Source organism: Oncorhynchus keta, chromosome 15, assembly GCF_023373465.1.
Source record: "Oncorhynchus keta strain PuntledgeMale-10-30-2019 chromosome 15, Oket_V2, whole genome shotgun sequence".
Taxonomy (NCBI): domain Eukaryota; kingdom Metazoa; phylum Chordata; class Actinopteri; order Salmoniformes; family Salmonidae; genus Oncorhynchus; species Oncorhynchus keta.
Genome location: NC_068435.1, coordinates 758,496 through 785,744, shown reverse-complemented (window position 1 = coordinate 785,744; position 27,249 = coordinate 758,496). Strand labels below are relative to the sequence as shown.

Here is a 27,249-nt window from a genome sequence, read left to right as displayed (position 1 = left end):
ATTTATCATACCAGTTTAACCCTTCACCACTGACCCAGGACCAGTTTAACTCTTCACCACTACAATTTAACTGTATGACTACGTAATACCACCATATTCCCTATAAAGTGTACCCTACACCCTACACTCTTAGAGAAACGGTGCTATCTAGAACCTTAAAGGGTTCTGTCTCCAATTGGGACAGCTGGAGAACCCTTTGGAACTCCTATTTCTAAGAGTGAATGGAACCTGGTAAAAAAAGTAGTGTACTAATATAGGGAATAGGGTGCCATTCTGACCCTACTCCTAGTTAGGATGAGGATAATCTATAAGGGCTGATTCTGGACCTGTTAATATCAAGCTGACATGGCAACTTTCATCAGATAAGTGTTGTTATGGAGACAGCAGGGGTAACCATCATTTTTATCACATACAACACACTTCCTAACTCTATTTCCTGTTTATCACATACAACACACTTCTTAACTCTATTTCCTGTTTATCACATACAACACACTTCTTAACTCTATTTCCTGTTTATCACATACAACACACTTCTTAACTCTATTTCCTGTTTATCACATAAAACACACCTCCTAACTCTATTTCCTGTTTTAGTTCCTCTATTATAATCACAATGTTAAAATAAGAAAATGAATTTAGAGGACCCAGTAGTTTGAGCCCAATAATAGTTACAACGTTGGTGTTATAATTCTGCTTTCATAGCCTCCACTCTCTCATCACGAAAAGTGCCTGGAAGTGTAGAATTCCCATTCCCATTAGGGGGAACAAGTAGTTTAGGCGTAATCAGCATGAATTAGGTCAGCTCAACAGTAGAGGTACTGTACGTTTCAGAGAACGGCCTTTATGGCACAAAGGAAATGAAGAGGATTTAGTACATCACATAACTTCCCTGAGACCGAGGATGTCTGTCTGCCAGTTTTATTGTTCTTTAGATGAACAGTGTTTCATGTGTTGCTCTTCCGCCAGACTGACAGATGTAGGACCGGTCGTGAAGGACAGGCCGTGAAGGACAGGCCGTGAAGGACAGGCCAGCTGGTTCATTCAGACAAATAATTATATTGTATCTGGTAACATTGACTGGTTTTTACAGAGTTAACAAAATATTGCTGTGACGACAAATGTAATGTTTCTGTCGACTCTAGAGTCTCTCCATTCCCTCTCTCTCTTCTCTCCCTGTCCACCACCTAGAAGTAGTGCAAACATGTCCTAGAATAACAGTCTCAGCCCTAACGTCTAGCTCACAACAGGTGGAATATTCTAGCAGGCTCACACAGTAACAAGACACTTGAAGCAGGTTTGGATGGGTGTTTACTGTGGGTAGGTAGTTCTGTCTGGTTGTTTACCGTGGGTAGGTAGTCCTGTCAGGGTATTTACCGTGGGTAGGTAGTCCTGTCTGGTTGTTTACCGTGGGTAGGTAGTCCTGTCAGGGTGTTTACTGTGGGTAGGTAGTCCTGTCTGGTTGTTTACCGTGGGTAGGTAGTCCTGTCTGGTTGTTTACCGTGGGTAGGTGGTCCTGTCAGGGTGTTTACCATGGGTAGGTAGTCCTGTCAGGGTGTTTACCGTGGGTAGGTAGTCCTGTCAGGGTGTTTACCGTGGGTAGGTGGTCCTGTCAGGGTGTTTACCGTGGGTAGGTAGTCCTGTCAGGGTGTTTACCGTGGGTAGGTAGTCCTGTCAGGGTGTTTACCGTGGGTAGGTGGTCCTGTCAGGGTGTTTACCGTGGGTAGGTAGTCCTGTCAGGGTGTTTACAGTGGGTAGGTAGTCCTGTCAGGGTGTTTACCGTGGGTAGGTGGTCCTGTCAGGGTGTTTACCGTGGGTAGGTGGTCCTGTCTGGTTGTTTACTGTGGGTAGGTAGTCCTGTCTGGTTGTTTACCGTGGGTAGGTAGTCCTGTCAGGGTGTTTACCGTGGGTAGGTAGTCCTGTCAGGGTGTTTACCGTGGGTAGGTGGTCCTGTCTGGTTGTTTACCGTGGGTAGGTAGTCCTGTCAGGGTGTTTACCGTGGGTAGGTAGTCCTGTCTGGTTGTTTACCGTGGGTAGGTAGTCCTGTCAGGGTGTTTACCGTGGGTAGGTAGTCCTGTCAGGGTGTTTACCGTGGGTAGGTGGTCCTGTCTGGTTGTTTACTGTGGGTAGGTAGTCCTGTCTGGTTGTTTACCGTGGGTAGGTAGTCCTGTCAGAGTGTTTACCGTGGGTAGGTGGTCCTGTCTGGTTGTTTACCGTGGGTAGGTAGTCCTGTCTGGGGGAATGGTCCAGAAACATAATCCAGATATATAACAGACAGATATATTGTTTATGGCTGCGGGTTACAGAAATAGAATCTAGATACAAATATCATCTATGTTTTTCTGTGTTGTAGATGGCTGGTCTCTAGTTGAAGACATCGATGGGGTCGTCATGGTTCATGGACTCATTGATCACCTGTTGGGGAGGGACAGAGAGGAAACAGTTAACCCCTGGTCATAACTGGACCCTGTGTGGCTCTCAGTCAGAGCATTGCACCAAAGGGTCTTGGGTTCGATTCCCTTATATGTATTCATGTGTTAGTGGCTTGGATAAAAGCGCCTGCTACATGGTATACTACGTAGGCTACATAGGCTTGTTCAAGGTGTCCAACCATTCTGCGTGAAACGTGACTCTTAGTGGCTTGGATAAAAGCGCCTGCTACATGGTATACTACGTAGGCTACATAGGCTTGTTCAAGGTGTCCAACCATTCTGCGTGAAACGTGACTCTTAGTGGCTTGGATAAAAGCGCCTGCTACATGGTATACTACGTAGGCTACATAGGCTTGTTCAAGGTGTCCAACCATTCTGCGTGAAACGTGACTCTTAGTGGCTTGGATAAAAGCGCCTGCTAAATGGTATACTAAGTAGGCTACATAGGCTTGTTCAAGGTGTCCAACCATTCTGCGTGAAACATGCTTTGATGATTAAATCCAAAAAGTCAGATCTAATTGTAATTTTTCATATATTTTTATTTTTTAAAGCTCTGTTGACAGAGTGCCACATTCTAGCAGCGACTTTGATGATTTTACATGTGGTGTTCACAACTGTAAAGTTGTTTCTGCGGGTCGTAAAAAGCTAGATTACTGGACATGAACACGACACCAGCTGAACTACACGTAAAAGGTTCTGCTCACTGCGCCGCTGACGAGTCACAGAGAAACGCTTGTTTTTCTGATAACTCTTTGAAAAAGAACACGAATGTATATAAAAATGCGTAATAATAAAATATGAAAATATTACACGTCATGTCTAAAAATCTATATACAGCTTATATTGTTCATGTCTGTCAGTTAGCCTTCATTCTCTCACAGCATCCAGCCTAGCTGACACAATGCTATTATCTGGCCTCCATTGATTTAGTCACCCGAGTCTTGGCCATCCTACAAGGGTAGAAACTCCAAGAACATTTGAATGGATTACGAGATGTGGTTTGGACCATTGTCCATCCCTGGTCTGTGTGTCTGAACTGATCATATGTATACAGTAGAAGCTCAGAGTTTACAGACCCAATCAACCCAGTGAACAGGGAATCTGTGTGTCTCAGGTGGTCCACCTGACTGTGCTGCTGCTCCAGTTTCAACTGTTCTGGCTTATTATTATTCGACCATGCTGGTCATTTATGAACATTTGAACATCTTGGCCATGTTCTGTTATAATCTCCACCCGGCACAGCCAGAAGAGGACTGGCCACCCCACATAGCCCGGTTCCTCTCTAGGTTTCTTCCTAGGTTTTGGCCTTTCTAGGGAGTTTTTCCTAGCCACCGTGCTTTTACACCTGCATTGTTTGCTGTTTGGGGTTTTAGGCTGGGTTTCTTTACAGCACTTTGAGATATCAGCTGATGTACGAAGGGCTATATAAATACATTTGATTTGATTTGATTTGTGGGTTCGAGTGTCACGGGGCACCAGTACCAAAAGCTTTCAGAAGATGGATGCTTTACGCCACTCTGGATAACAAGCTGACCGTACCTGTCCATCTCTGGTCTCGATCGTCTTTATCAGAACCTTTTTGGACATTGTGGTTTCAACCATGGGTCTGGAATCCATCATGGTTTCTATAGCGACAGATGACAATGAAGAGAGGAGTTTTTCTACAGCATATTATTGATAATTGATACAGAATATTGTTTATAATTGATACAGCATATTATGAAGTGATTTCTATCATTGGTGAGCGAGTATCTACAGAACAGGACTTACCTCTCAGGTTTAAGGAGGAGAAGTTTGGCAATGGAGAGGTGATTCTGAAATGAAAGGGACCTTTGAGTCAATCAGTATTCTTTGTTTTCCTCACCTATGAGCAATGTCTCAATGTCCTTCATCGTCATCGCCATCACCACCATCTTCACCACCATCACATTCATCATCATCACCATCACATTCTTCATCACCACCATCATCACCATCACATTCTTCATCACCACCATAACATTCTTCATCACCACCATAACATTCATCATCACCACCATCATCACCACCACTGTCTTCATCACCACCATCACATTCATCATCATCACCACCACCATAATCACTACCACCACCACCATCACCATTCATCATCACCACCATCACATTCATCATCATCACCACCATCACCACCATCACCATCATCACCACCATCACCACCATCACATTCATCATCACCACCACCATCACATTCATCATCACCACCATCACATTCATCATCACCACCATCACCACCATCATCATCACCACCATCACTGTCTTCATCACCATCCACTGTCTTCATCACCATCACATCATCATCATCACCACCATCACCACATTCATCATCACCACCATCACCACCATCACATTCATCATCACCACCATCACTGTCTTCATCACCATCATCACATGTCTCATCATCATCACCATCACCACCATTCATCATCACCACCATCACTGTCTTCATCACCATCACCACCACATCACATTCATCATCATCATTCATCCACCACATCACCACCATTCTTCATCACCACCATCATCTTCATTCATTCTTCACCACCATCACCACCACCACATTCTTCATCACCACCATCACATTCATCATCACCATCACATGTCTTCATCATCACCACCATCACCACCACCCACATCATCTTCATCACCACCATCACCACCACATTCATCATCACCATCACTGTCTTCATCATCACCACCACCACATTCTTCATCACCACCATCACATTCATCATCACCATCTTCACCACCACCACCATCATCATCCACCATAATTCATTCATCATCACATTCACCATCACATTCATCATCACCACCATCACATTCATCATCACCACCATCACCACATTCATCACATTCATCATCATCACATTCATCATCACCACCATCACATTCACCATCACCACCATCACATTCATCATCACCACCATCACCACCATCACATTCATTCATTCATCACCACCATCACATTCATCATCACCACCACATTCATCATTCATCATCACCACCACCATCACATTCTTCATCACCACCATCACATCACATTCATCATCACCACCATCATCATCACCACCATCACATTCATCATCACCACCATCACATTCATCATCACCATCACATTCATCATCATCACATTCATCATCACCACCATCACATTCATCATCACCACCATCACCACCATCATTCATTCACCACCATCACATTCACCATCACATTCATCATCACCACCATCACCACCATCACATTCATTCATCATCATCATCACCACCATCACATTCATCATCACCACCATCACCACCATCACCACCATCATTCATCATTCATCATCATCACATTCTTCATCACCACCATCACATTCATCATCACCACCATCACCACCATCACATTCATCATCATCACCATCTTCACCACCATCACCACCATCCATCATCATTCATCATCATCACCATCACCATTCATCATCACCACCATCACCACCATTCTTCATCACCATCATCATCACATTCATCACCATCATCACATTCATCATCACCATCATCACATTCACCACCATCATCACATTCATCACCATCACCACATTCATCACCATCATCACATTCATCATCATCACCATCACATTCATCATCACCACCATCACATTCATCATCATCACATTCATCATCACCATCATCACATTCATCATCATCACCATCACATTCATCATCACCATCATCACCATCATCACATTCATCACCATCATCACATCATCACCACCATCATCTCATTCATCACCATCATCACATTCATCATCATCATCACCTTCACCACCATCATCACATTCATCCACCATCATCATTCATCATCACCACCATCACATTCATCATCACCATCTTCATCCACATCATCACCACCATCACATTCATCATCACCATTCATCATCACCACCATCACATTCATCATCACCACCATCACATTCATCATCACCATCCATTCATCATCACCACCATCACCACCATCACCATCATCACCACCATCACATTCATCATCACCACCATCACATTCATCATCACCACCATCACCACCACCATCATCATCGCAATAATCATCACCATCACCATGATCATTATCATCAACACCATCATCATCACCACCATCACCATCATCATCACCACCACCATCACATTCATCATCACCACCATCACCACCATCATCATCACCATCTCACCATCACATTCATCATCACCCACCGTCTTCATCATCATCATCATCATCACCACCACCATCATCACATTCATCACATTCATCACCACCATCACCATCATCACATTCATCACCACCATCATCATCATCAGTAGTAGAGTAGTAGTAGTAGCAGTAGTAACAGTAGTTTCCTGTAGGTAGCTATCTCTATGCCCAGGGCCATTTACCTGCTCTCCTCTCCTTCCAGTAGTTTCCTGTAGGTAGCTATCTCTATGTCCAGGGCCATTTACCTGCTCTCCCTCCTCCCTCCAGGGCCATTTAGTTTCCTTCCAGTAGTTTCCTGTAGGTAGCTATCTCTATGTCCAGGGCCATTTACCTGCTCTCCTCTCCTTCCAGTAGTTTCCTGTAGGTAGCTATCTCTATGCCCAGGGCCATTTACCTGCTCTCCTCTCCCTCCAGTAGTTTCCTGTAGGTAGCTATCTCTATGCCCAGGGCCATTTACCTGCTCTCCTCTTCCTCCAGTAGTTTCCTGTAGGTAGCTATCTCTATGCCCAGGGCCATTTACCAGCTCTCCTCTTCCTCCAGTAGTTTCCTGTAGGTAGCTATCTCTATGCCCAGGGCCATTTACCTGCTCTCCTCTCCCTCCAGTAGTTTCCTGTAGGTAGCTATCTCTATGCCCAGGGCCATTTACCTGCTCTCCTCTCCCTCCAGTAGTTTCCTGTAGGTAGCTATCTCTATGTCCAGAGCCATCTTGACATTGAGGAGATCCTGGTATTCTCTGAGGTGTCTGGCCATCTCATCCTTCATGTTCCTAATGTCCTCCTCCAGACCACTGACGTTGTCCTGGTAACCAGACGACTCCATACTGAAGTTCTCCTCCATCTCCCTCATCTGTCGCTCCATAGACTCATTCTGAGAGGAGGAGAGGGGAGAGAGAGCAGAGCGGATAGACAGAGGGAGAGAGAGAGCAGAGGGGAAAGAGAGCAGAGGGGAGAGAGAGCAGAGCGGATAGACAGAGGGAGAGAGAGAGCAGAGGGGAGAGAGAGCAGAGGGGAGAGAGAGGGAGGAGAGAGAGCAGAGGGGAGAGAGAGGGAGGAGAGAGAGCAGAGGGGATAGACAGAGGGAGAGAGAGAGCAGAGGGGAGAGAGAGCAGAGCGGATAGACAGAGGGAGAGAGAGAGCAGAGGGGAGAGAGAGGGAGTAGAGAGAGCAGAGGGGAGAGAGAGGTAGGAGAGAGAGCAGAGGGGATAGACAGAGGGAGGAGAGAGAGCAGAGGGGAGAGATAGGGAGGAGAGAGAGCAGAGGGGAGAGAGAGCAGAGGGGAGAGAGAGCAGAGGGGAGAGAGAGCAGAGGGGATAGACAGAGGGAGGAGAGAGAGCAGAGGGGAGAGAGAGGGAGGAGAGAGAGCAGAGGGGAGAGAGAGCAGAGGGGAGAGAGAGCAGAGGGGGAGAGAGAGCAGAGGGGATAGACAGAGGGAGGAGAGAGAGCAGAGGGGATAGACAGGGGGAGGAGAGAGAGCAGAGCGGATAGACAGAGGGAGAGAGAGAGCAGAGGGGAGAGAGAGGGAGGAGAGAGAGCAGAGGGGAGAGAGAGCAGAGGGGATAGACAGAGGGAGGAGAGAGAGCAGAGGGGAGAGAGAGCAGAGCGGATAGACAGAGGGAGGAGAGAGAGCAGAGGGGAGAGAGCAGAGCGGATAGACAGAGGGAGAGAGAGAGCAGAGGGGAGAGAGAGAGAGGGAGAGAGAGCAGAGGGGATAGACAGAGGGAGGAGAGAGAGCAGAGGGGAGAGAGAGGGAGGAGAGAGAGCAGAGGGGAGAGAGAGCAGAGCGGATAGACAGAGGGAGAGAGAGAGCAGAGGGGAGAGAGAGCAGAGGGAGAGAGAGCAGAGGGGATAGACAGAGGGAGAGAGAGAGCAGAGGGGAGAGAGAACAGAGGGGAGAGAGAGCAGAGCGGAAAGACAGAGGGAGAGAGAGAGCAGAGGGGAGAGAGAGGGAGGAGAGAGAGCAGAGGGGAGAGGGAGGAGAGGGGAGAGAGAGCAGAGCGGATAGACAGAGGGAGAGAGAGAGCAGAGGGGAGAGAGAGGGAGTAGAGAGAGCAGAGGGGAGAGAGAGGGAGGAGAGAGAGCAGGAGGAGAGAGAGGGAGGAGAGAGAGCAGAGGGGAGAGAGAGGGAGGAGAGAGAGCAGAGGGGAGAGAGAGCAGAGGGGAGAGAGAGGGAGGAGAGAGAGCATAGGGGAGAGAGAGGGAGGAGAGAGAGCAGAGGGGAGAGGGAGGGAGGAGAGAGAGCAGAGGGGAGAGAGAGGGAGGAGAGAGAGCAGAGGGAGAGAGAGGGAGGAGAGAGAGCAGAGGGGATAGACAGAGGGAGAGAGAGAGCAGAGAGGAGAGAGAGGGAGGAGAGAGAGCAGATGGGAGAGAGAGCAGAGGGATAGACAGAAGGAGGAGAGAGAGCAGAGGGGAGAGAGAGGGAGGAGAGAGAGCAGAGGGGAGAGAGAGGGAGGAGAGAGAGCAGAGGGGAGAGAGAGGGAGGAGAGAGAGCAGAGGGGAGAGAGAGGGAGGAGAGAGAGCAGAGGGGAGAGAGAGCAGAGGGAGAGAGAGGGAGGAGAGAGAGCATAGGGAGAGAGAGGGAGGAGAGAGAGCAGAGGGGAGAGGGAGGGAGGAGAGAGAGCAGAGGGGAGAGAGAGGGAGGAGAGAGAGCAGAGGGAGAGAGAGGGAGGAGAGAGAGCAGAGGGGATAGACAGAGGAGAGAGAGAGCAGAGAGGAGAGAGAGGGAGGAGAGAGAGCAGATGGGAGAGAGAGCAGAGGGGATAGACAGAAGGAGGAGAGAGAGCAGAGGGGAGAGAGAGGGAGGAGAGAGAGCAGAGGGAGAGAGAGAGCAGAGGGGAGAGAGAGGGAGGAGAGAGAGCAGAGGGGATAGACAGAGGGAGAGAGAGAGCAGAGGGGAGAGAGAGCAGAGGGGAGAGAGAGAGGGAGAGAGAGAGCAGAGGGGATAGACAGAGGGAGAGAGAGAGCAGAGGGGAGAGAGAGCAGAGGGGAGAGAGAGAGAGGGAGAGAGAGAGCAGAGGGGAGAGAGAGGGAGGAGAGAGAGCAGAGGGGAGAGAGAGAGAGGGAGGGAGGGGGAGGAGATAAAGAGCAGGTAGAGGGAGAGCAAGCGAGTGCCATCACTCAAACAGAAAATGCTGACTCACTAGACAGATTCCTCTTAGTGTGACAGGTGCTGTACTCACGCTTCCCTTCAGGGCATCGATCTCACAGGTGAGTGCCTGCACCTGGCGTCTGTAGTCATTAGCCTCCTGCTTAGCAATCCGTAGAGACTCGTTGTTACGGGCTGCAGAATCAGTCAGGTCAGCAAACTGCAGACAGGAGAGATAGACCTGAGACTGTCAATATGCATGTCTATTAAAACACTGTACAGGAGAGATAGACCTGAGACTGTCAATATGCATGTCTATTAACACTGTACAGGAGAGATAGACCTGAGACTGTCAATATGCATGTCTATTATGACCCGATGTCACAGGAAGGCCAAAAAGTTCAAGGACAGGGGTGCATCTGGTCAGTCAGAGGAGGGGGGGAACAGGGGTGCATCTGGTCAGTCAGAGGAGGAGGGAACAGGGGTACATCTGGTCAGTCAGAGGAGGAGGGAACAGGGGTACATCTGGTCAGTCAGAGGAGGAGGGAGGGAACAGGGGTGCATCTGGTCAGTCAGAGGAGGAGGGAACAGGGGTACATCTGGTCAGTCAGAGGGGAGGGAACAGGGGTACATCTGGTCAGTCAGAGGGGAAGGAGGGAACAGGGGTACATCTGGTCAGTCAGAGGAGGAGGGAACAGGGGTGCATCTGGTCAGTCAGAGGAGGAGGGAACAGGGGTACATCTGGTCAGTCAGAGGAGGAGGGAACAGGGGTGCATCTGGTCAGTCAGAGGAGGAGGGAACAGGGGTACATCTGGTCAGTCAGAGGGGAGGGAGGGAACAGGGGTACATCTGGTCAGTCAGAGGAGGGGGGGAACAGGGGTACATCTGGTCAGTCAGAGGAGGAGGGAACAGGGGTACATCTGGTCAGTCAGAGGAGGGAGGGAACAGGGGTACATCTGGTCAGTCAGAGGAGGAGGGAACAGGGGTACATCTGGTCAGTCAGAGGAGGAGGGAACAGGGGTACATCTGGTCAGTCAGAGGAGGGAGGGAACAGGGGTACATCTGGTCAGTCAGAGGAGGAGGGAGGGAACAGGGGTGCATCTGGTCAGTCAGAGGAGGAGGGAACAGGGGTGCATCTGGTCAGTCAGAGGAGGAGGGAACAGGGGTGCATCTGGTCAGTCAGAGGAGGGAGGGAACAGGGGTGCATCTGGTCAGTCAGAGGAGGAGGGAGGGAACAGGGGTGCATCTGGTCAGTCAGAGGAGGAGGGAGGGAACAGGGGTACATCTTGTCAGTCAGAGGAGGAGGGAGGGAACAGGGGTACATCTGGTCAGTCAGAGGAGGAGGGAGGGAACAGGGGTACATCTGGTCAGTCAGAGGAGGGAGGGAACAGGGTGCATCTGGTCAGTCAGAGGAGGAGGGAGGGAACAGGGGTGCATCTGGTCAGTCAGAGGAGGAGGGAGGGAACAGGGGTACATCTGGTCAGTCAGAGGAGGAGGGAGGGAACAGGGGTGCATCTGGTCAGTCAGAGGAGGAGGGAGGGAACAGGGGTGCATCTGGTCAGTCAGAGGAGGAGGAGGGAACAGGGGTACATCTGGTCAGTCAGAGGAGGAGGGAGGGAACAGGGGTGCATCTGGTCAGTCAGAGGAGGAGGGAGGGAACAGGGGTGCATCTGGTCAGTCAGAGGAGGAGGGAGGGAACAGGGGTACATCTGGTCAGTCAGAGGGGAGGGAACAGGGGTACATCTGGTCAGTCAGAGGGGAGGGAACAGGGGTGCATCTGGTCAGTCAGAGGGGAGGGAACAGGGTACATCTGGTCAGTCAGAGGAGGAGGGAACAGGGGTACATCTGGTCAGTCAGAGGAGGAGGAACAGGGGTGCATCTGGTCAGTCAGGGGAGGGAACAGGGGTGCATCTGGTCAGTCAGAGGAGGAGGGAACAGGGGTACATCTGGTCAGTCAGAGGAGGAGGGGGGAACAGGGGTGCATCTGGTCAGTCAGAGGAGGGAGGGAACAGGGGTACATCTGGTCAGTCAGAGGGGAGGGGGGGAACAGGGGTGCATCTGGTCAGTCAGAGGAGGAGGGAACAGGGGTACATCTGGTCAGTCAGAGGAGGGAGGGAACAGGGGTACATCTGGTCAGTCAGAGGAGGGAGGGAACAGGGGTACATCTGGTCAGTCAGAGGAGGAGGGAACAGGGGTACATCTGGTCAGTCAGAGGAGGAGGGAGGGAACAGGGGTACATCTGGTCAGTCAGAGGAGGAGGGAGGGAACAGGGGTACATCTGGTCAGTCAGAGGGGAGGGAACAGGGGTACATCTGGTCAGTCAGAGGGGAGGGAGGGAACAGGGGTACATCTGGTCAGTCAGAGGAGGAGGGAGGGAACAGGGGTACATCTGGTCAGTCAGAGGGGAGGGAACAGGGGTACATCTGGTCAGTCAGAGGGGAGGGAACAGGGGTACATCTGGTCAGTCAGAGGGGAGGGAACAGGGGTACATCTGGTCAGTCAGAGGAGGGAGGGAACAGGGGTACATCTGGTCAGTCAGAGGAGGGAGGGAACAGGGGTGCATCTGGTCAGTCAGAGGAGGAGGGAGGGAACAGGGGTACATCTGGTCAGTCAGAGGAGGAGGGAGGAACAGGGGTACATCTGGTCAGTCAGAGGAGGAGGGAGGGAACAGGGGTGCATCTGGTCAGTCAGAGGGGAGGGAACAGGGGTACATCTGGTCAGTCAGAGGAGGGAGGAACAGGGGTGCATCTGGTCAGTCAGAGGGGAGGGAACAGGGGTACATCTGGTCAGTCAGAGGAGGAGGGAGGGAACAGGGGTGCATCTGGTCAGTCAGAGGAGGAGGGAACAGGGGTACATCTGGTCAGTCAGAGGAGGAGGGAACAGGGGTGCATCTGGTCAGTCAGAGGAGGAGGGAACAGGGGTACATCTGGTCAGTCAGAGGGGAGGGAGGGAACAGGGGTACATCTGGTCAGTCAGAGGGGAGGGAACAGGGGTACATCTGGTCAGTCAGAGGGGAGGGAACAGGGGTACATCTGGTCAGTCAGAGGAGGAGGGAGGGAACAGGGGTACATCTGGTCAGTCAGAGGGGAGGAACAGGGGTACATCTGGTCAGTCAGAGGAGGAGGGAACAGGGGTACATCTGGTCAGTCAGAGGGGAGGGAACAGGGGTGCATCTGGTCAGTCAGAGGAGGAGGGAACAGGGGTACATCTGGTCAGTCAGAGGGGAGGGAACAGGGGTGCATCTGGTCAGTCAGAGGGGAGGGAACAGGGTACATCTGGTCAGTCAGAGGAGGAGGGAGGGAACAGGGGTGCATCTGGTCAGTCAGAGGAGGAGGGAACAGGGGTACATCTGGTCAGTCAGAGGAGGGGGGAACAGGGGTACAACTGGTCAGTCAGAGGGGAGGGAACAGGGGTACATCTGGTCAGTCAGAGGAGGGAGGGAACAGGGGTACATCTGGTCAGTCAGAGGAGGGGGGGAACAGGGGTACATCTGGTCAGTCAGAGGAGGAGGGAGGGAACAGGGGTACATCTGGTCAGTCAGAGGAGGGAGGGAACAGGGGTACATCTGGTCAGTCAGAGGAGGAGGGAGGGAACAGGGGTACATCTGGTCAGTCAGAGGAGGAGGGAGGGAACAGGGGTACATCTGGTCAGTCAGAGGAGGGAGGAACAGGGGTACATCTGGTCAGTCAGAGGAGGAGGGAGGGAACAGGGGTACATCTGGTCAGTCAGAGGAGGAGGGAACAGGGGTACATCTGGTCAGTCAGAGGAGGAGGGAGGGAACAGGGGTACATCTGGTCAGTCAGAGGAGGGAGGGAACAGGGGTACATCTGGTCAGTCAGAGGAGGAGGGAACAGGGGTGCATCTGGTCAGTCAGAGGAGGGAACAGGGTACATCTGGTCAGTCAGAGGAGGAGGGAGGGAACAGGGGTACATCTGGTCAGTCAGAGGAGGAGGGAGGGAACAGGGGTGCATCTGGTCAGTCAGAGGAGGAGGGAACAGGGGTACATCTGGTCAGTCAGAGGAGGGAGGGAACAGGGGTACATCTGGTCAGTCAGAGGAGGAGGGAACAGGGGTACATCTGGTCAGTCAGAGGAGGAGGGAACAGGGGTGCATCTGGTCAGTCAGAGGAGGAGGGAACAGGGGTACATCTGGTCAGTCAGAGGAGGGAGGGAACAGGGGTGCATCTGGTCAGTCAGAGGAGGGAACAGGGGTACATCTGGTCAGTCAGAGGAGGGAGGGAACAGGGGTACATCTGGTCAGTCAGAGGAGGGAGGGAACAGGGGTACATCTGGTCAGTCAGAGGAGGAGGGAGGGAACAGGGGTACATCTGGTCAGTCAGAGGAGGAGGGAGGGAACAGGGGTACATCTGGTCAGTCAGAGGAGGGAGGGAACAGGGGTACATCTGGTCAGTCAGAGGAGGAGGGAGGGAACAGGGGTACATCTGGTCAGTCAGAGGAGGAGGGAGGGAACAGGGGTACATCTGGTCAGTCAGAGGAGGAGGGAGGGAACAGGGGTACATCTGGTCAGTCAGAGGAGGAGGGAACAGGGGTGCATCTGGTCAGTCAGAGGAGGAGGGAACAGGGGTACATCTGGTCAGTCAGAGGAGGAGGGAACAGGGGTACATCTGGTCAGTCAGAGGAGGAGGGAACAGGGGTACATCTGGTCAGTCAGAGGAGGGAGGGAACAGGGGTACATCTGGTCAGTCAGAGGAGGAGGGAACAGGGGTACATCTGGTCAGTCAGAGGAGGAGGGAACAGGGGTGCATCTGGTCAGTCAGAGGAGGAGGGAACAGGGGTACATTATTTCTGACTCATTCACACTGCATTATTTCTGACTCATTCACAGTGCATTATTTCTGACTCATTCACACTGCATTATTTCTGACTCATTCACACTGCATCATGTTGTTAATCTGATGTCCAGTTAAAGTGGAATATTCCTTGATGTAAAGACAGACAAGCAGCCAGTGGTAGGGAGAACGCACATTGTCTGGCTTATAGAAGTTTTGAATACAAAGTGTTGACTGAGTGAGACCTTAAACATGAAGTCATGTAAACAGCAGCTCTGTGCTGTGTTCGTTAAGTCTCTCTCTAGTCATAGTTTTAAACATTTTCAAATCTCTCAGTATCAACTTTGCTGTGTGTTCAAGGCTTCTTTGTCAGTCTATGGAGCGTGGAAATTGCAGACACGTGATCTGATCTAATTGGCCTGCGCTAGGCCTATAGGTGCACTTCATTTGCTCTCTGGGCCTGCCGGGTAGATCGGAGTTCTACATCCAGACACATGAAATTATTCAAAATGGGAACACTTTGTTTTCCCGGCACTAGGGCTGCTGAATCAAGTGCACCTACCTTGCACCTACACATGAAATTGATTAAAATGGGTTAGGGGACTACTGCTGTAGGATATAGGGTAAAGGGTATAAGGTGCAGCCTAGTCTACAGACTCCTCTATGGTATAGGGGGTAGGGTGTAGGGTATAGGGAACAGCCTACCTTAGACTTGTACCAGTCTACAGACTCCTCTATGGTATAGGGGGTAGGGTGTAGGGTATAGGGAACAGCCTACCTTAGACTTGTACCAGTCTACAGACTCCTCTATGATATAGGGGGTAGGGTGTAGGGTATAGGGAACAGCCTACCTTAGACTTGTACCAGTCGTCTGACTCCTGTAGGGTATAGGGTACAGGGGGTAGGGTGTAGAGTATAGGGAACAGCCTACCTTAGACTTGTACCAGTCGTCGGACTCCTGCATGTTCTTGGAGGCCAGGTTCTCGTACTGAGAGCGGACGTCCCTGAGAGCGCCCGTCAGGTCTGGCTTCACCACATCAATGTCCATCTGCACCTGCTGCGACACCTGCACCTGAGACTGCAGCTCCAACAGCTCCTACAGACAGGAGTCAGAGGTCAGAGAGGGGTCAGCACCTGAGACTGCAGCTCCTACAAACCGGGGTTTGAGGTTAGAGAGGGGTCAGCACCTGAGACTGCAGCTCCTACAAACAGGGGTCAGAGAGATCCTATGAATTAGGTTTGAAGAGTTAGCGAGGTAACTTTTGTCAACTCTGAGTTCATCTCGGGATAGCAAGTCGTACGAATGTGGCCCAGCTTTAAGCCAGGTACATTTCTATGGCAACGAATCCTTCAGAACTAACCTGCTCCGGGGCAGGCTATCTCACAGCTAACCTCACTGACCCTGAATGAAATGACTGAGCCACGAGTTGAAGACCAATGAAATCAGATTCTCTCCCTCGTCATCATCCCCTTGATTTGAGGAAGACGACATTTGACGAATCAAATGTGTGTAAAAAATGTTAATATTAAAACATTATTTAGTAATGACAGAACGCATTTGAAACTTCTGGAATTGTGAAACTTTTGTATGACATAATAACATGTATTTTATCGATAGGAACAGGTGCTTGAGCATTGATGAGCACACTAAAGACGGCATTATTAGGAAAGTTGAGAAATAAATCAAGTAGGCCTGGCCTATAGAAAGCTGATGGGATCCTCCTCTTTTTAATAGAGGCCATCACTCTGTTTTCTCACACAATTGCATAGCTTATAGAAATGTGGAACAAAATGAGCTCATGGGCTCTCATGAAATGTTTGATTAGATTTTCTATTACATTTGCACTGATGTCAGTGATTAGAGGGACAATAGAGTGATGAGTACCAGGCAGGCAGCAAGTTTGGTAGGCTATTACTGTTACTGTAATTTAATTATACCAATATGTATTCATTAATTTAATTCCCTTAATCTATTTTATGGGAATTTGTAAGATTCTTGTTTGCATAAAATAGACGGAGACCAGTCTTATCAATAATAGGTAACAGAACTTATTCTCAGAGCGCGCTGCCACGTTACCACGAGCAACAGTTTATACACAATAACATGACGTCATTTCATTGCTTAACAGAATCCCCTCCTCTCGACCGGGACAAAGGTTCAAAGGTTAAAAGTTCATTCTAACTTACTAACACACTCCCAGGTCACACAACATAATTGAATTAACTTTTGACCCCTCAACATTATCGATCACCACTTAGCTGACAGTTTTAATTAACAGAAAACCTAGGAATGCACTCACTTCCTTATCTAAAAACCCCAGAGCTCAGTTTCGTCGGTTCAACCATAGGTTAACTACCTTATCTGTTTACTTAATCCACAAACCATTCCTTTCTTCCTAGTTGGAATGGTGTTCATTAACTTTAATTAGTCCTTGTCCGCTGGTGTGGCGGTAATACGGTCATCCTAACAGCCCTAGCACTGACTCGTGACCGCTGGTGTGGCAGTAATACGGTCATCCTAACAGCCCCAGCACTGACTCGTGACCGCTGGTGTGGCAGTAATACGGTCATCCTAACAGCCCTAGCACTGACTCGTGACCGCTGGTGTGGCAGTAATACGGTCATCCTAACAGCCCCAGCACTGACTCGTGACCGCTGGTGTGGCAGTAATACGGTCATCCTAACAGCCCTAGCACACTGACTCGTGACCTGCTGGTGTGGCAGTAATACGGTCATCCTAACAGCCCTAGCACTGACTCGTGACCGCTGGTGGTAATACGGTCATCCTAACAGCCCCAGCACTGACTCGTGACCGCTGGTGTGGCAGTAACACGGTCATCCTAACAGCCCTAGCACTGACTCGTGACCGCTGGTGTGGCAGTAATACGGTCATCCTAACAGCCCTAGCACTGACTCGTGACCGCTGGTGTGGCGGTAATACGGTCATCCTAACAGCCCTAGCACTGACTCGTGACCGCTGGTGTGGCAGTAATACGGTCATCCTAACAGCCCTAGCACTGACTCGTGACCGCTGGTGTGGCAGTAATACGGTCATCCTAACAGCCCTAGCACTGACTCGTGACCGCTGGTGTGGCGGTAATACGGTCATCCTAACAGCCCTAGCACTGACTCGTGACCGCTGGTGTGGCGGTAATACGGCAGTAGCACTGACTCGTGACCGCGGTCATCCTAACAGCCCTAGCACTGACTCGTGACCGCTGGTGTGGCAGTAATACGGTCATCCTAACAGCCCTAGCACTGACTCGTGACCGCTGGTGTGGCAGTAATACGGTCATCCTAACAGCCCCAGCACTGACTCGTGACCGCTGGTGTGGCAGTAATACGGTCATCCTAACAGCCCCAACACTGACTCGTGACCGCTGGTGTGGCAGTAATACGGTCATCCTAACAGCCCTAGCACTGACTCGTGACCGCTGGTGTGGTGGTAATACGGTCATCCTAACAGCCCTAGCACTGACTCGTGACCGCTGGTGTGGCAGTAATACGGTCATCCTAACAGCCCTAGCACTGACTCGTGACCGCTGGTGTGGCAGTAATACGGTCATCCTAACAGCCCCAGCACTGACTCGTGACCGCTGGTGTGGCAGTAATACGGTCATCCTAACAGCCCTAGCACTGACTCGTGACCGCTGGTGTGGCGGTAATACGGTCATCCTAACAGCCCTAGCACTGACTCGTGACCGCTGGTGTGGCGGTAATACGGTCATCCTAACAGCCCTAGCACTGACTCGTGACCGCTGGTGTGGCGGTAATACGGTCATCCTAACAGCCCCAGCACTGACTCGTGACCGCTGGTGTGGCGGTAATACGGTCATCCTAACAGCCCTAGCACTGACTCGTGACCGCTGGTGTGGCAGTAATACGGTCATCCTAACAGCCCTAGCACTGACTCGTGACCGCTGGTGTGGGGGTAATACGGTCATCCTAACAGCCCTAGCACTGACTCGTGACCGCTGGTGTGGAGGTAATACGGTCATCCTAACAGCCCTAGCACTGACTCGTGACCGCTGGTGTGGCAGTAATACGGTCATCCTAACAGCCCTAGCACTGACTCGTGACTGCTGGTGTGGCAGTAATACGGTCATCCTAACAGCCCTAGCACTGACTCGTGACCGCTGGTGTGGCAGTAATACGGTCATCCTAACAGCCCTAGCACTGACTCGTGACCGCTGGTGTGGCAGTAATACGGTCATCCTAACAGCCCTAGCACTGACTCGTGACCGCTGGTGTGGCAGTAATACGGTCATCCTAACAGCCCTAGCACTGACTCGTGACCGCTGGTGTGGCGGTAATACGGTCATCCTAACAGCCCCAGCACTGACTCGTGACCGCTGGTGTGGCGGTAATACGGTCATCCTAACAGCCCTAGCACTGACTCGTGACCGCTGGTGTGGCGGTAATACGGTCATCCTAACAGCCCTAGCACTGACTCGTGACCGCTGGTGTGGCGGTAATACGGTCATCCTAACAGCCCTAGCACTGACTCGTGACCGCTGGTGTGGCAGTAATACGGTCATCCTAACAGCCCTAGCACTGACTCGTGACCGCTGGTGTGGCGGTAATACGGTCATCCTAACAGCCCTAGCACTGACTCGTGACCGCTGGTGTGGCGGTAATACGGTCATCCTAACAGCCCTAGCACTGACTCGTGACCGCTGGTGTGGCAGTAATACGGTCATCCTAACAGCCCTAGCACTGACTCGTGACCGCTGGTGTGGCGGTAATACGGTCATCCTAACAGCCCTAGCACTGACTCGTGACCGCTGGTGTGGCAGTAATACGGTCATCCTAACAGCCCTAGCACTGACTCGTGACCGCTGGTGTGGGGGTAATACGGTCATCCTAACAGCCCTAGCACTGACTCGTGACCGCTGGTGTGGCAGTAATACGGTCATCCTAACAGCCCTAGCACTGACTCGTGACCGCTGGTGTGGGGGTAATACGGTCATCCTAACAGCCCTAGCACTGACTCGTGACCGCTGGTGTGGGGGTAATACGGTCATCCTAACAGCCCTAGCACTGACTCGTGACCGCTGGTGTGGTGGTAATACGGTCATCCTAACAGCCCTAGCACTGACTCGTGACCGCTGGTGTGGCAGTAATACGGTCATCCTAACAGCCCTAGCACTGACTTGTGACTGCTGGTGTGGCAGTAATACGGTCATCCTAACAGCCCTAGCACTGACTCGTGACCGCTGCTGTGGCAGTAATACGGTCATCCTAACAGCCCTAGCACTGACTCGTGACCGCTGGTGTGGCGGTAATACGGTCATCCTAACAGCCCCAGCACTGACTCGTGACCGCTGGTGTGGCGGTAATACGGTCATCCTAACAGCCCTAGCACTGACTCGTGACCGCTGGTGTGGCGGTAATACGGTCATCCTAACAGCCCTAGCACTGACTCGTGACCGCTGGTGTGGGGTAATACGGTCATCCTAACAGCCCTAGCACTGACTCGTGACCGCTGGTGTGGGGGTAATACGGTCATCCTAACAGCCCTAGCACTGACTCGTGACCGCTGGTGTGGGGGTAATACGGTCATCCTAACAGCCCTAGCACTGACTCGTGACCGCTGGTGGGGGTAATACGGTCATCCTAACAGCCCCAGCACTGACTCGTGACCGCTGGTGTGGCGGTAATACGGTCATCCTAACAGCCCTAGCACTGACTCGTGACCGCTGGTGTGGTGGTAATACGGTCATCCTAACAGCCCTAGCACTGACTCGTGACCGCTGGTGGCAGTACGGTCATCCTAACAGCCCTAGCACTGACTTGTGACTGCTGGTGTGGCAGTAATACGGTCATCCTAACAACCCTAGCACTGACTCGTGACCGCTGCTGTGGCAGTAATACGGTCATCCTAACAGCCCTAGCACTGACTCGTGACCGCTGGTGTGGCGGTAATACGGTCATCCTAACAGCCCTAGCACTGACTCGTGACCGCTGGTGTGGCGGTAATACGGTCATCCTAACAGCCCTAGCACTGACTCGTGACCGCTGGTGTGGGGTAATACGGTCATCCTAACAGCCCTAGCACTGACTCGTGACCGCTGGTGTGGGGGTAATACGGTCATCCTAACAGCCCTAGCACTGACTCGTGACCGCTGGTGTGGTGGTAATACGGTCATCCTAACAGCCCTAGCACTGACTCGTGACCGCTGGTGTGGCAGTAATACGGTCATCCTAACAGCCCTAGCACTGACTCGTGACTGCTGGTGTGGCAGTAATACGGTCATCCTAACAGCCCTAGCACTGACTCGTGACCGCTGGTGTGGCAGTAATACGGTCATCCTAACAGCCCTAGCACTGACTCGTGACCGCTGGTGTGGCGGTAATACGGTCATCCTAACAGCCCTAGCACTGACTCGTGACCGCTGGTGTGGGGGTAATACGGTCATCCTAACAGCCCTAGCACTGACTCGTGACTGCTGGTGTGGCAGTAATACGGTCATCCTAACAGCCCTAGCACTGACTCGTGACCGCTGGTGTGGCAGTAATACGGTCATCCTAACAGCCCTAGCACTGAGTCGTGACCGCTGGTGTGGCGGTAATACGGTCATCCTAACAGCCCTAGCACTGACTCGTGACCGCTGGTGTGGGGGTAATACGGTCATCCTAACAGCCCTAGCACTGACTCGTGACTGCTGGTGTGGCAGTAATACGGTCATCCTAACAGCCCTAGCACTGACTCGTGACCGCTGGTGTGGGGTAATACGGTCATCCTAACAGCCCTAGCACTGACTCGTGACCGCTGGTGTGGGGGTAATACGGTCATCCTAACAGCCCTAGCACTGACTCGTGACCGCTGGTGTGGCAGTAATACGGTCATCCTAACAGCCCTAGCACTGACTCGTGACCGCTGGTGTGGCAGTAATACGGTCATCCTAACAGCCCTAGCACTGACTCGTGACCGCTGGTGTGGCAGTAATACGGTCATCCTAACAGCCCTAGCACTGACTCGTGACCGCTGGTGTGGCGGTAATACGGTCATCCTAACAGCCCCAGCACTGACTCGTGACCGCTAGTGTGGGGTAATACGGTCATCCTAACAGCCCTAGCACTGACTCGTGACCGCTGGTGTGGCAGTAATACGGTCATCCTAACAGCCCTAGCACTGACTCGTGACCGCTGGTGTGGGGTAACGGTCATCCTAACAGCCCTAGCACTGACTCGTGACCGCTGGTGTGGGGGTAATACGGTCATCCTAACAGCCCTAGCACTGACTCGTGACCGCTGGTGTGGTGGTAATACGGTCATCCTAACAGCCCTAGCACTGACTCGTGACCGCTGGTGTGTGGCAGTAATACGGTCATCCTAACAGCCCTAGCACTGACTTGTGACTGCTGGTGTGGCAGTAATACGGTCATCCTAACAGCCCTAGCACTGACTCGTGACCGCTGGTGTGGCAGTAATACGGTCATCCTAACAGCCCTAGCACTGACTCGTGACCGCTGGTGTGGCGGTAATACGGTCATCCTAACAGCCCCAGCACTGACTCGTGACCGCTGGTGTGGCGGTAATACGGTCATCCTAACAGCCCTAGCACTGACTCGTGACCGCTGGTGTGGCGGTAATACGGTCATCCTAACAGCCCTAGCACTGACTCGTGACCGCTGGTGTGGGGGTAATACGGTCATCCTAACAGCCCTAGCACTGACTCGTGACCGCTGGTGTGGGGTAATACGGTCATCCTAACAGCCCTAGCACTGACTCGTGACCGCTGGTGTGGTGGTAATACGGTCATCCTAACAGCCCTAGCACTGACTCGTGACCGCTGGTGTGGCAGTAATACGGTCATCCTAACAGCCCTAGCACTGACTCGTGACTGCTGGTGTGGCAGTAATACGGTCATCCTAACAGCCCTAGCACTGACTCGTGACCGCTGGTGTGGCGGTAATACGGTCATCCTAACAGCCCTAGCACTGACTCGTGACCGCTGGTGTGGCGGTAATACGGTCATCCTAACAGCCCTAGCACTGACTCGTGACCGCTGGTGTGGCAGTAATACGGTCATCCTAACAGCCCTAGCACTGACTCGTGACCGCTGGTGTGACAGTAATACGGTCATCCTAACAGCCCTAGCACTGACTCGTGACCGCTGGTGTGGCGGTAATACGGTCATCCTAACAGCCCTAGCACTGACTCGTGACCGCTGGTGTGGCGGTAATACGGTCATCCTAACAGCCCTAGCACTGACTCGTGACCGCTGGTGTGGCAGTAATACGGTCATCCTAACAGCCCTAGCACTGACTCGTGACCGCTGGTGTGGGGGTAATACGGTCATCCTAACAGCCCTAGCACTGACTCGTGACCGCTGGTGTGGGGTAATACGGTCATCCTAACAGCCCTAGCACTGACTCGTGACCGCTGGTGTGGGGTAATACGGTCATCCTAACAGCCCTAGCACTGACTCGTGACCGCTGGTGTGGGGGTAATACGGTCATCCTAACAGCCCTAGCACTGACTCGTGACCGCTGGTGTGGCGGTAATACGGTCATCCTAACAGCCCCCAGCACTGACTCGTGACCGCTGGTGTGGGGGTAATACGGTCATCCTAACAGCCCTAGCACTGACTCGTGACCGCTGGTGTGGCAGTAATACGGTCATCCTAACAGCCCTAGCACTGACTCGTGACCGCTGGTGTGGCAGTAATACGGTCATCCTAACAGCCCTAGCACTGACTCGTGACCGCTGGTGTGGCGGTAATACGGTCATCCTAACAGCCCTAGCACTGACTCGTGACCGCTGGTGTGGCAGTAATACGGTCATCCTAACAGCCCTAGCACTGACTCGTGACCGCTGGTGTGACAGTAATACGGTCATCCTAACAGCCCTAGCACTGACTCGTGACCGCTGGTGTGGCAGTAATACGGTCATCCTAACAGCCCTAGCACTGACTCGTGACCGCTGGTGTGGCAGTAATACGGTCATCCTAACAGCCCTAGCACTGACTCGTGACCGCTGGTGTGGCGGTAATACGGTCATCCTAACAGCCCTAGCACTGACTCGTGACCGCTGGTGTGGCAGTAATACGGTCATCCTAACAGCCCTAGCACTGACTCGTGACCGCTGGTGTGGCAGTAACAGCCCTAGCAATGACGGTCATCCTAACAGCCCTAGCACTGACTCGTGACCGCTGGTGTGGCGGTAATACGGTCATCCTAACAGCCCTAGCACTGACTCGTGACCGCTGGTGTGGGGGTAATACGGTCATCCTAACAGCCCTAGCACTGACTCGTGACTGCTGGTGTGGCAGTAATACGGTCATCCTAACAGCCCTAGCACTGACTCGTGACCGCTGGTGTGGGGGTAATACGGTCATCCTAACAGCCCTAGCACTGACTCGTGACCGCTGGTGTGGGGTAATACGGTCATCCTAACAGCCCTAGCACTGACTCGTGACCGCTGGTGTGGCAGTAATACGGTCATCCTAACAGCCCTAGCACTGACTCGTGACCGCTGGTGTGGCAGTAATACGGTCATCCTAACAGCCCTAGCACTGACTCGTGACCGCTGGTGTGGCAGTAATACGGTCATCCTAACAGCCCTAGCACTGACTCGTGACCGCTGGTGTGGCGGTAATACGGTCATCCTAACAGCCCTAGCACTGACTCGTGACCGCTGGTGTGGCAGTAATACGGTCATCCTAACAGCCCTAGCACTGACTCGTGACCGCTGGTGTGGCAGTAATACGGTCATCCTAACAGCCCTAGCACTGACTCGTGACCGCTGGTGTGGCGGTAATACGGTCATCCTAACAGCCCTAGCACTGACTCGTGACCGCTGGTGTGGGGGTAATACGGTCATCCTAACAGCCCTAGCACTGACTCGTGACTGCTGGTGTGGCAGTAATACGGTCATCCTAACAGCCCTAGCACTGACTCGTGACTGCTGGTGTGGCAGTAATACGGTCATCCTAACAGCCCTAGCACTGACTCGTGACCGCTGGTGTGGGGGTAATACGGTCATCCTAACAGCCCTAGCACTGACTCGTGACCGCTGGTGTGGCTGGTGGGGGTAATACGGTCATCCTAACAGCCCTAGCACTGACTCGTGACCGCTGGTGTGGCAGTAATACGGTCATCCTAACAGCCCTAGCACTGACTCGTGACCGCTGGTGTGGCAGTAATACGGTCATCCTAACAGCCCTAGCACTGACTCGTGACCGCTGGTGTGGCGGTAATACGGTCATCCTAACAGCCCTAGCACTGACTCGTGACCGCTGGTGTGGGGGTAATACGGTCATCCTAACAGCCCTAGCACTGACTCGTGACTGCTGGTGTGGCAGTAATACGGTCATCCTAACAGCCCTAGCACTGACTCGTGACCGCTGGTGTGGGGGTAATACGGTCATCCTAACAGCCCTAGCACTGACTCGTGACCGCTGGTGTGGGGGTAATACGGTCATCCTAACAGCCCTAGCACTGACTCGTGACCGCTGGTGTGGCAGTAATACGGTCATCCTAACAGCCCTAGCACTGACTCGTGACCGCTGGTGTGGCAGTAATACGGTCATCCTAACAGCCCTAGCACTGACTCGTGACCGCTGGTGTGGCGGTAATACGGTCATCCTAACAGCCCTAGCACTGACTCGTGACCGCTGGTGTGGGGGTAATACGGTCATCCTAACAGCCCTAGCACTGACTCGTGACCGCTGGTGTGGCAGTAATACGGTCATCCTAACAGCCCTAGCACTGACTCGTGACCGCTGGTGTGGCAGTAATACGGTCATCCTAACAGCCCTAGCACTGACTCGTGACCGCTGGTGTGGCAGTAATACGGTCATCCTAACAGCCCTAGCACTGACTCGTGACCGCTGGTGTGGCGGTAATACGGTCATCCTAACAGCCCTAGCACTGACTCGTGACCGCTGGTGTGGCAGTAATACGGTCATCCTAACAGCCCTAGCACTGACTCGTGACCGCTGGTGTGGCAGTAATACGGTCATCCTAACAGCCCTAGCACTGACTCGTGACCGCTGGTGTGGCGGTAATACGGTCATCCTAACAGCCCTAGCACTGACTCGTGACCGCTGGTGTGGGGGTAATACGGTCATCCTAACAGCCCTAGCACTGACTCGTGACCGCTGGTGTGGCGGTAATACGGTCATCCTAACAGCCCTAGCACTGACTCGTGACCGCTGGTGTGGGGGTAATACGGTCATCCTAACAGCCCTAGCACTGACTCGTCTGCTGGTGTGGCAGTAATACGGTCATCCTAACAGCCCTAGCACTGACTCGTGACCGCTGGTGTGGGGTAATACGGTCATCCTAACAGCCCTAGCACTGACTCGTGACCGCTGGTGTGGGGGTAATACGGTCATCCTAACAGCCCTAGCACTGACTCGTGACCGCTGGTGTGGCAGTAATACGGTCATCCTAACAGCCCTAGCACTGACTCGTGACCGCTGGTGTGGCGGTAATACGGTCATCCTAACAGCCCTAGCACTGACTCGTGACCGCTGGTGTGGGGGTAATACGGTCATCCTAACAGCCCTAGCACTGACTCGTGACTGCTGGTGTGGCAGTAATACGGTCATCCTAACAGCCCTAGCACTGACTCGTGACCGCTGGTGTGGGGTAATACGGTCATCCTAACAGCCCTAGCACTGACTCGTGACCGCTGGTGTGGGGTAATACGGTCATCCTAACAGCCCTAGCACTGACTCGTGACCGCTGGTGTGGGGTAATACGGTCATCCTAACAGCCCTAGCACTGACTCGTGACCGCTGGTGTGGCAGTAATACGGTCATCCTAACAGCCCTAGCACTGACTCGTGACCGCTGGTGTGGCAGTAATACGGTCATCCTAACAGCCCTAGCACTGACTCGTGACCGCTGGTGTGGCGGTAATACGGTCATCCTAACAGCCCTAGCACTGACTCGTGACCGCTGGTGTGGGGGTAATACGGTCATCCTAACAGCCCTAGCACTGACTCGTGACCGCTGGTGTGGCAGTAATACGGTCATCCTAACAGCCCTAGCACTGACTCGTGACCGCTGGTGTGGCAGTAATACGGTCATCCTAACAGCCCTAGCACTGACTCGTGACCGCTGGTGTGGTGGGTAATACGGTCATCCTAACAGCCCTAGCACTGACTCGTGACCGCTGGTGTGGCGGTAATACGGTCATCCTAACAGCCCTAGCACTGACTCGTGACCGCTGGTGTGGGGGTAATACGGTCATCCTAACAGCCCTAGCACTGACTCGTCTGCTGGTGTGGCAGTAATACGGTCATCCTAACAGCCCTAGCACTGACTCGTGACCGCTGGTGTGGGGTAATACGGTCATCCTAACAGCCCTAGCACTGACTCGTGACCGCTGGTGTGGCGGTAATACGGTCATCCTAACAGCCCTAGCACTGACTCGTGACCGCTGGTGTGGGGTAATACGGTCATCCTAACAGCCCTAGCACTGACTCGTGACCGCTGGTGTGGCAGTAATACGGTCATCCTAACAGCCCTAGCACTGACTCGTGACCGCTGGTGTGGCAGTAATACGGTCATCCTAACAGCCCTAGCACTGACTCGTGACCGCTGGTGTGGCAGTAATACGGTCATCCTAACAGCCCTAGCACTGACTCGTGACCGCTGGTGTGGCGGTAATACGGTCATCCTAACAGCCCTAGCACTGACTCGTGACCGCTGGTGTGGCAGTAATACGGTCAT

General features: G+C 52.5%; 1 protein-coding gene and 1 long non-coding RNA gene across 23 annotated transcripts in view; one reads left to right on the top strand and one right to left on the bottom strand.

Moving 5' to 3' along the window:
- The first annotated feature begins 391 nt into the window (after positions 1-391).
- Positions 392-2,360, top strand: LOC127907471 (uncharacterized). 22 transcript variants are annotated; one of them, XR_008064473.1, is made up of 4 exons: positions 394-1,913; positions 1,945-1,975; positions 2,007-2,037; positions 2,131-2,257. It is a non-coding gene; the product is annotated as an uncharacterized LOC127907471 (long non-coding RNA). The 22 variants fall into 22 exon arrangements; XR_008064475.1 differs by lacking the exon at positions 1,945-1,975 and having other exon boundaries at positions 392-1,913; positions 2,007-2,099; positions 2,131-2,230; XR_008064471.1 differs by having other exon boundaries at positions 393-1,975; positions 2,007-2,099; positions 2,224-2,360.
- Positions 906-27,249, bottom strand: part of LOC118395162 (vimentin A2-like) — a 43,844-nt gene continuing 17,500 nt past the window's right edge. The window contains exons 4-9 of the mRNA XM_052462731.1: positions 15,493-15,657; positions 9,868-9,993; positions 7,339-7,559; positions 4,203-4,246; positions 3,972-4,057; positions 906-2,415 (exon numbers count right to left, since the gene is read on the bottom strand). Of these exons, the coding sequence (XP_052318691.1) occupies positions 2,365-2,415; positions 3,972-4,057; positions 4,203-4,246; positions 7,339-7,559; positions 9,868-9,993; positions 15,493-15,657 (693 nt within the window). The 3' untranslated portion in view covers positions 906-2,364. The remainder of the gene's footprint in view (positions 2,416-3,971; positions 4,058-4,202; positions 4,247-7,338; positions 7,560-9,867; positions 9,994-15,492; positions 15,658-27,249) is intronic.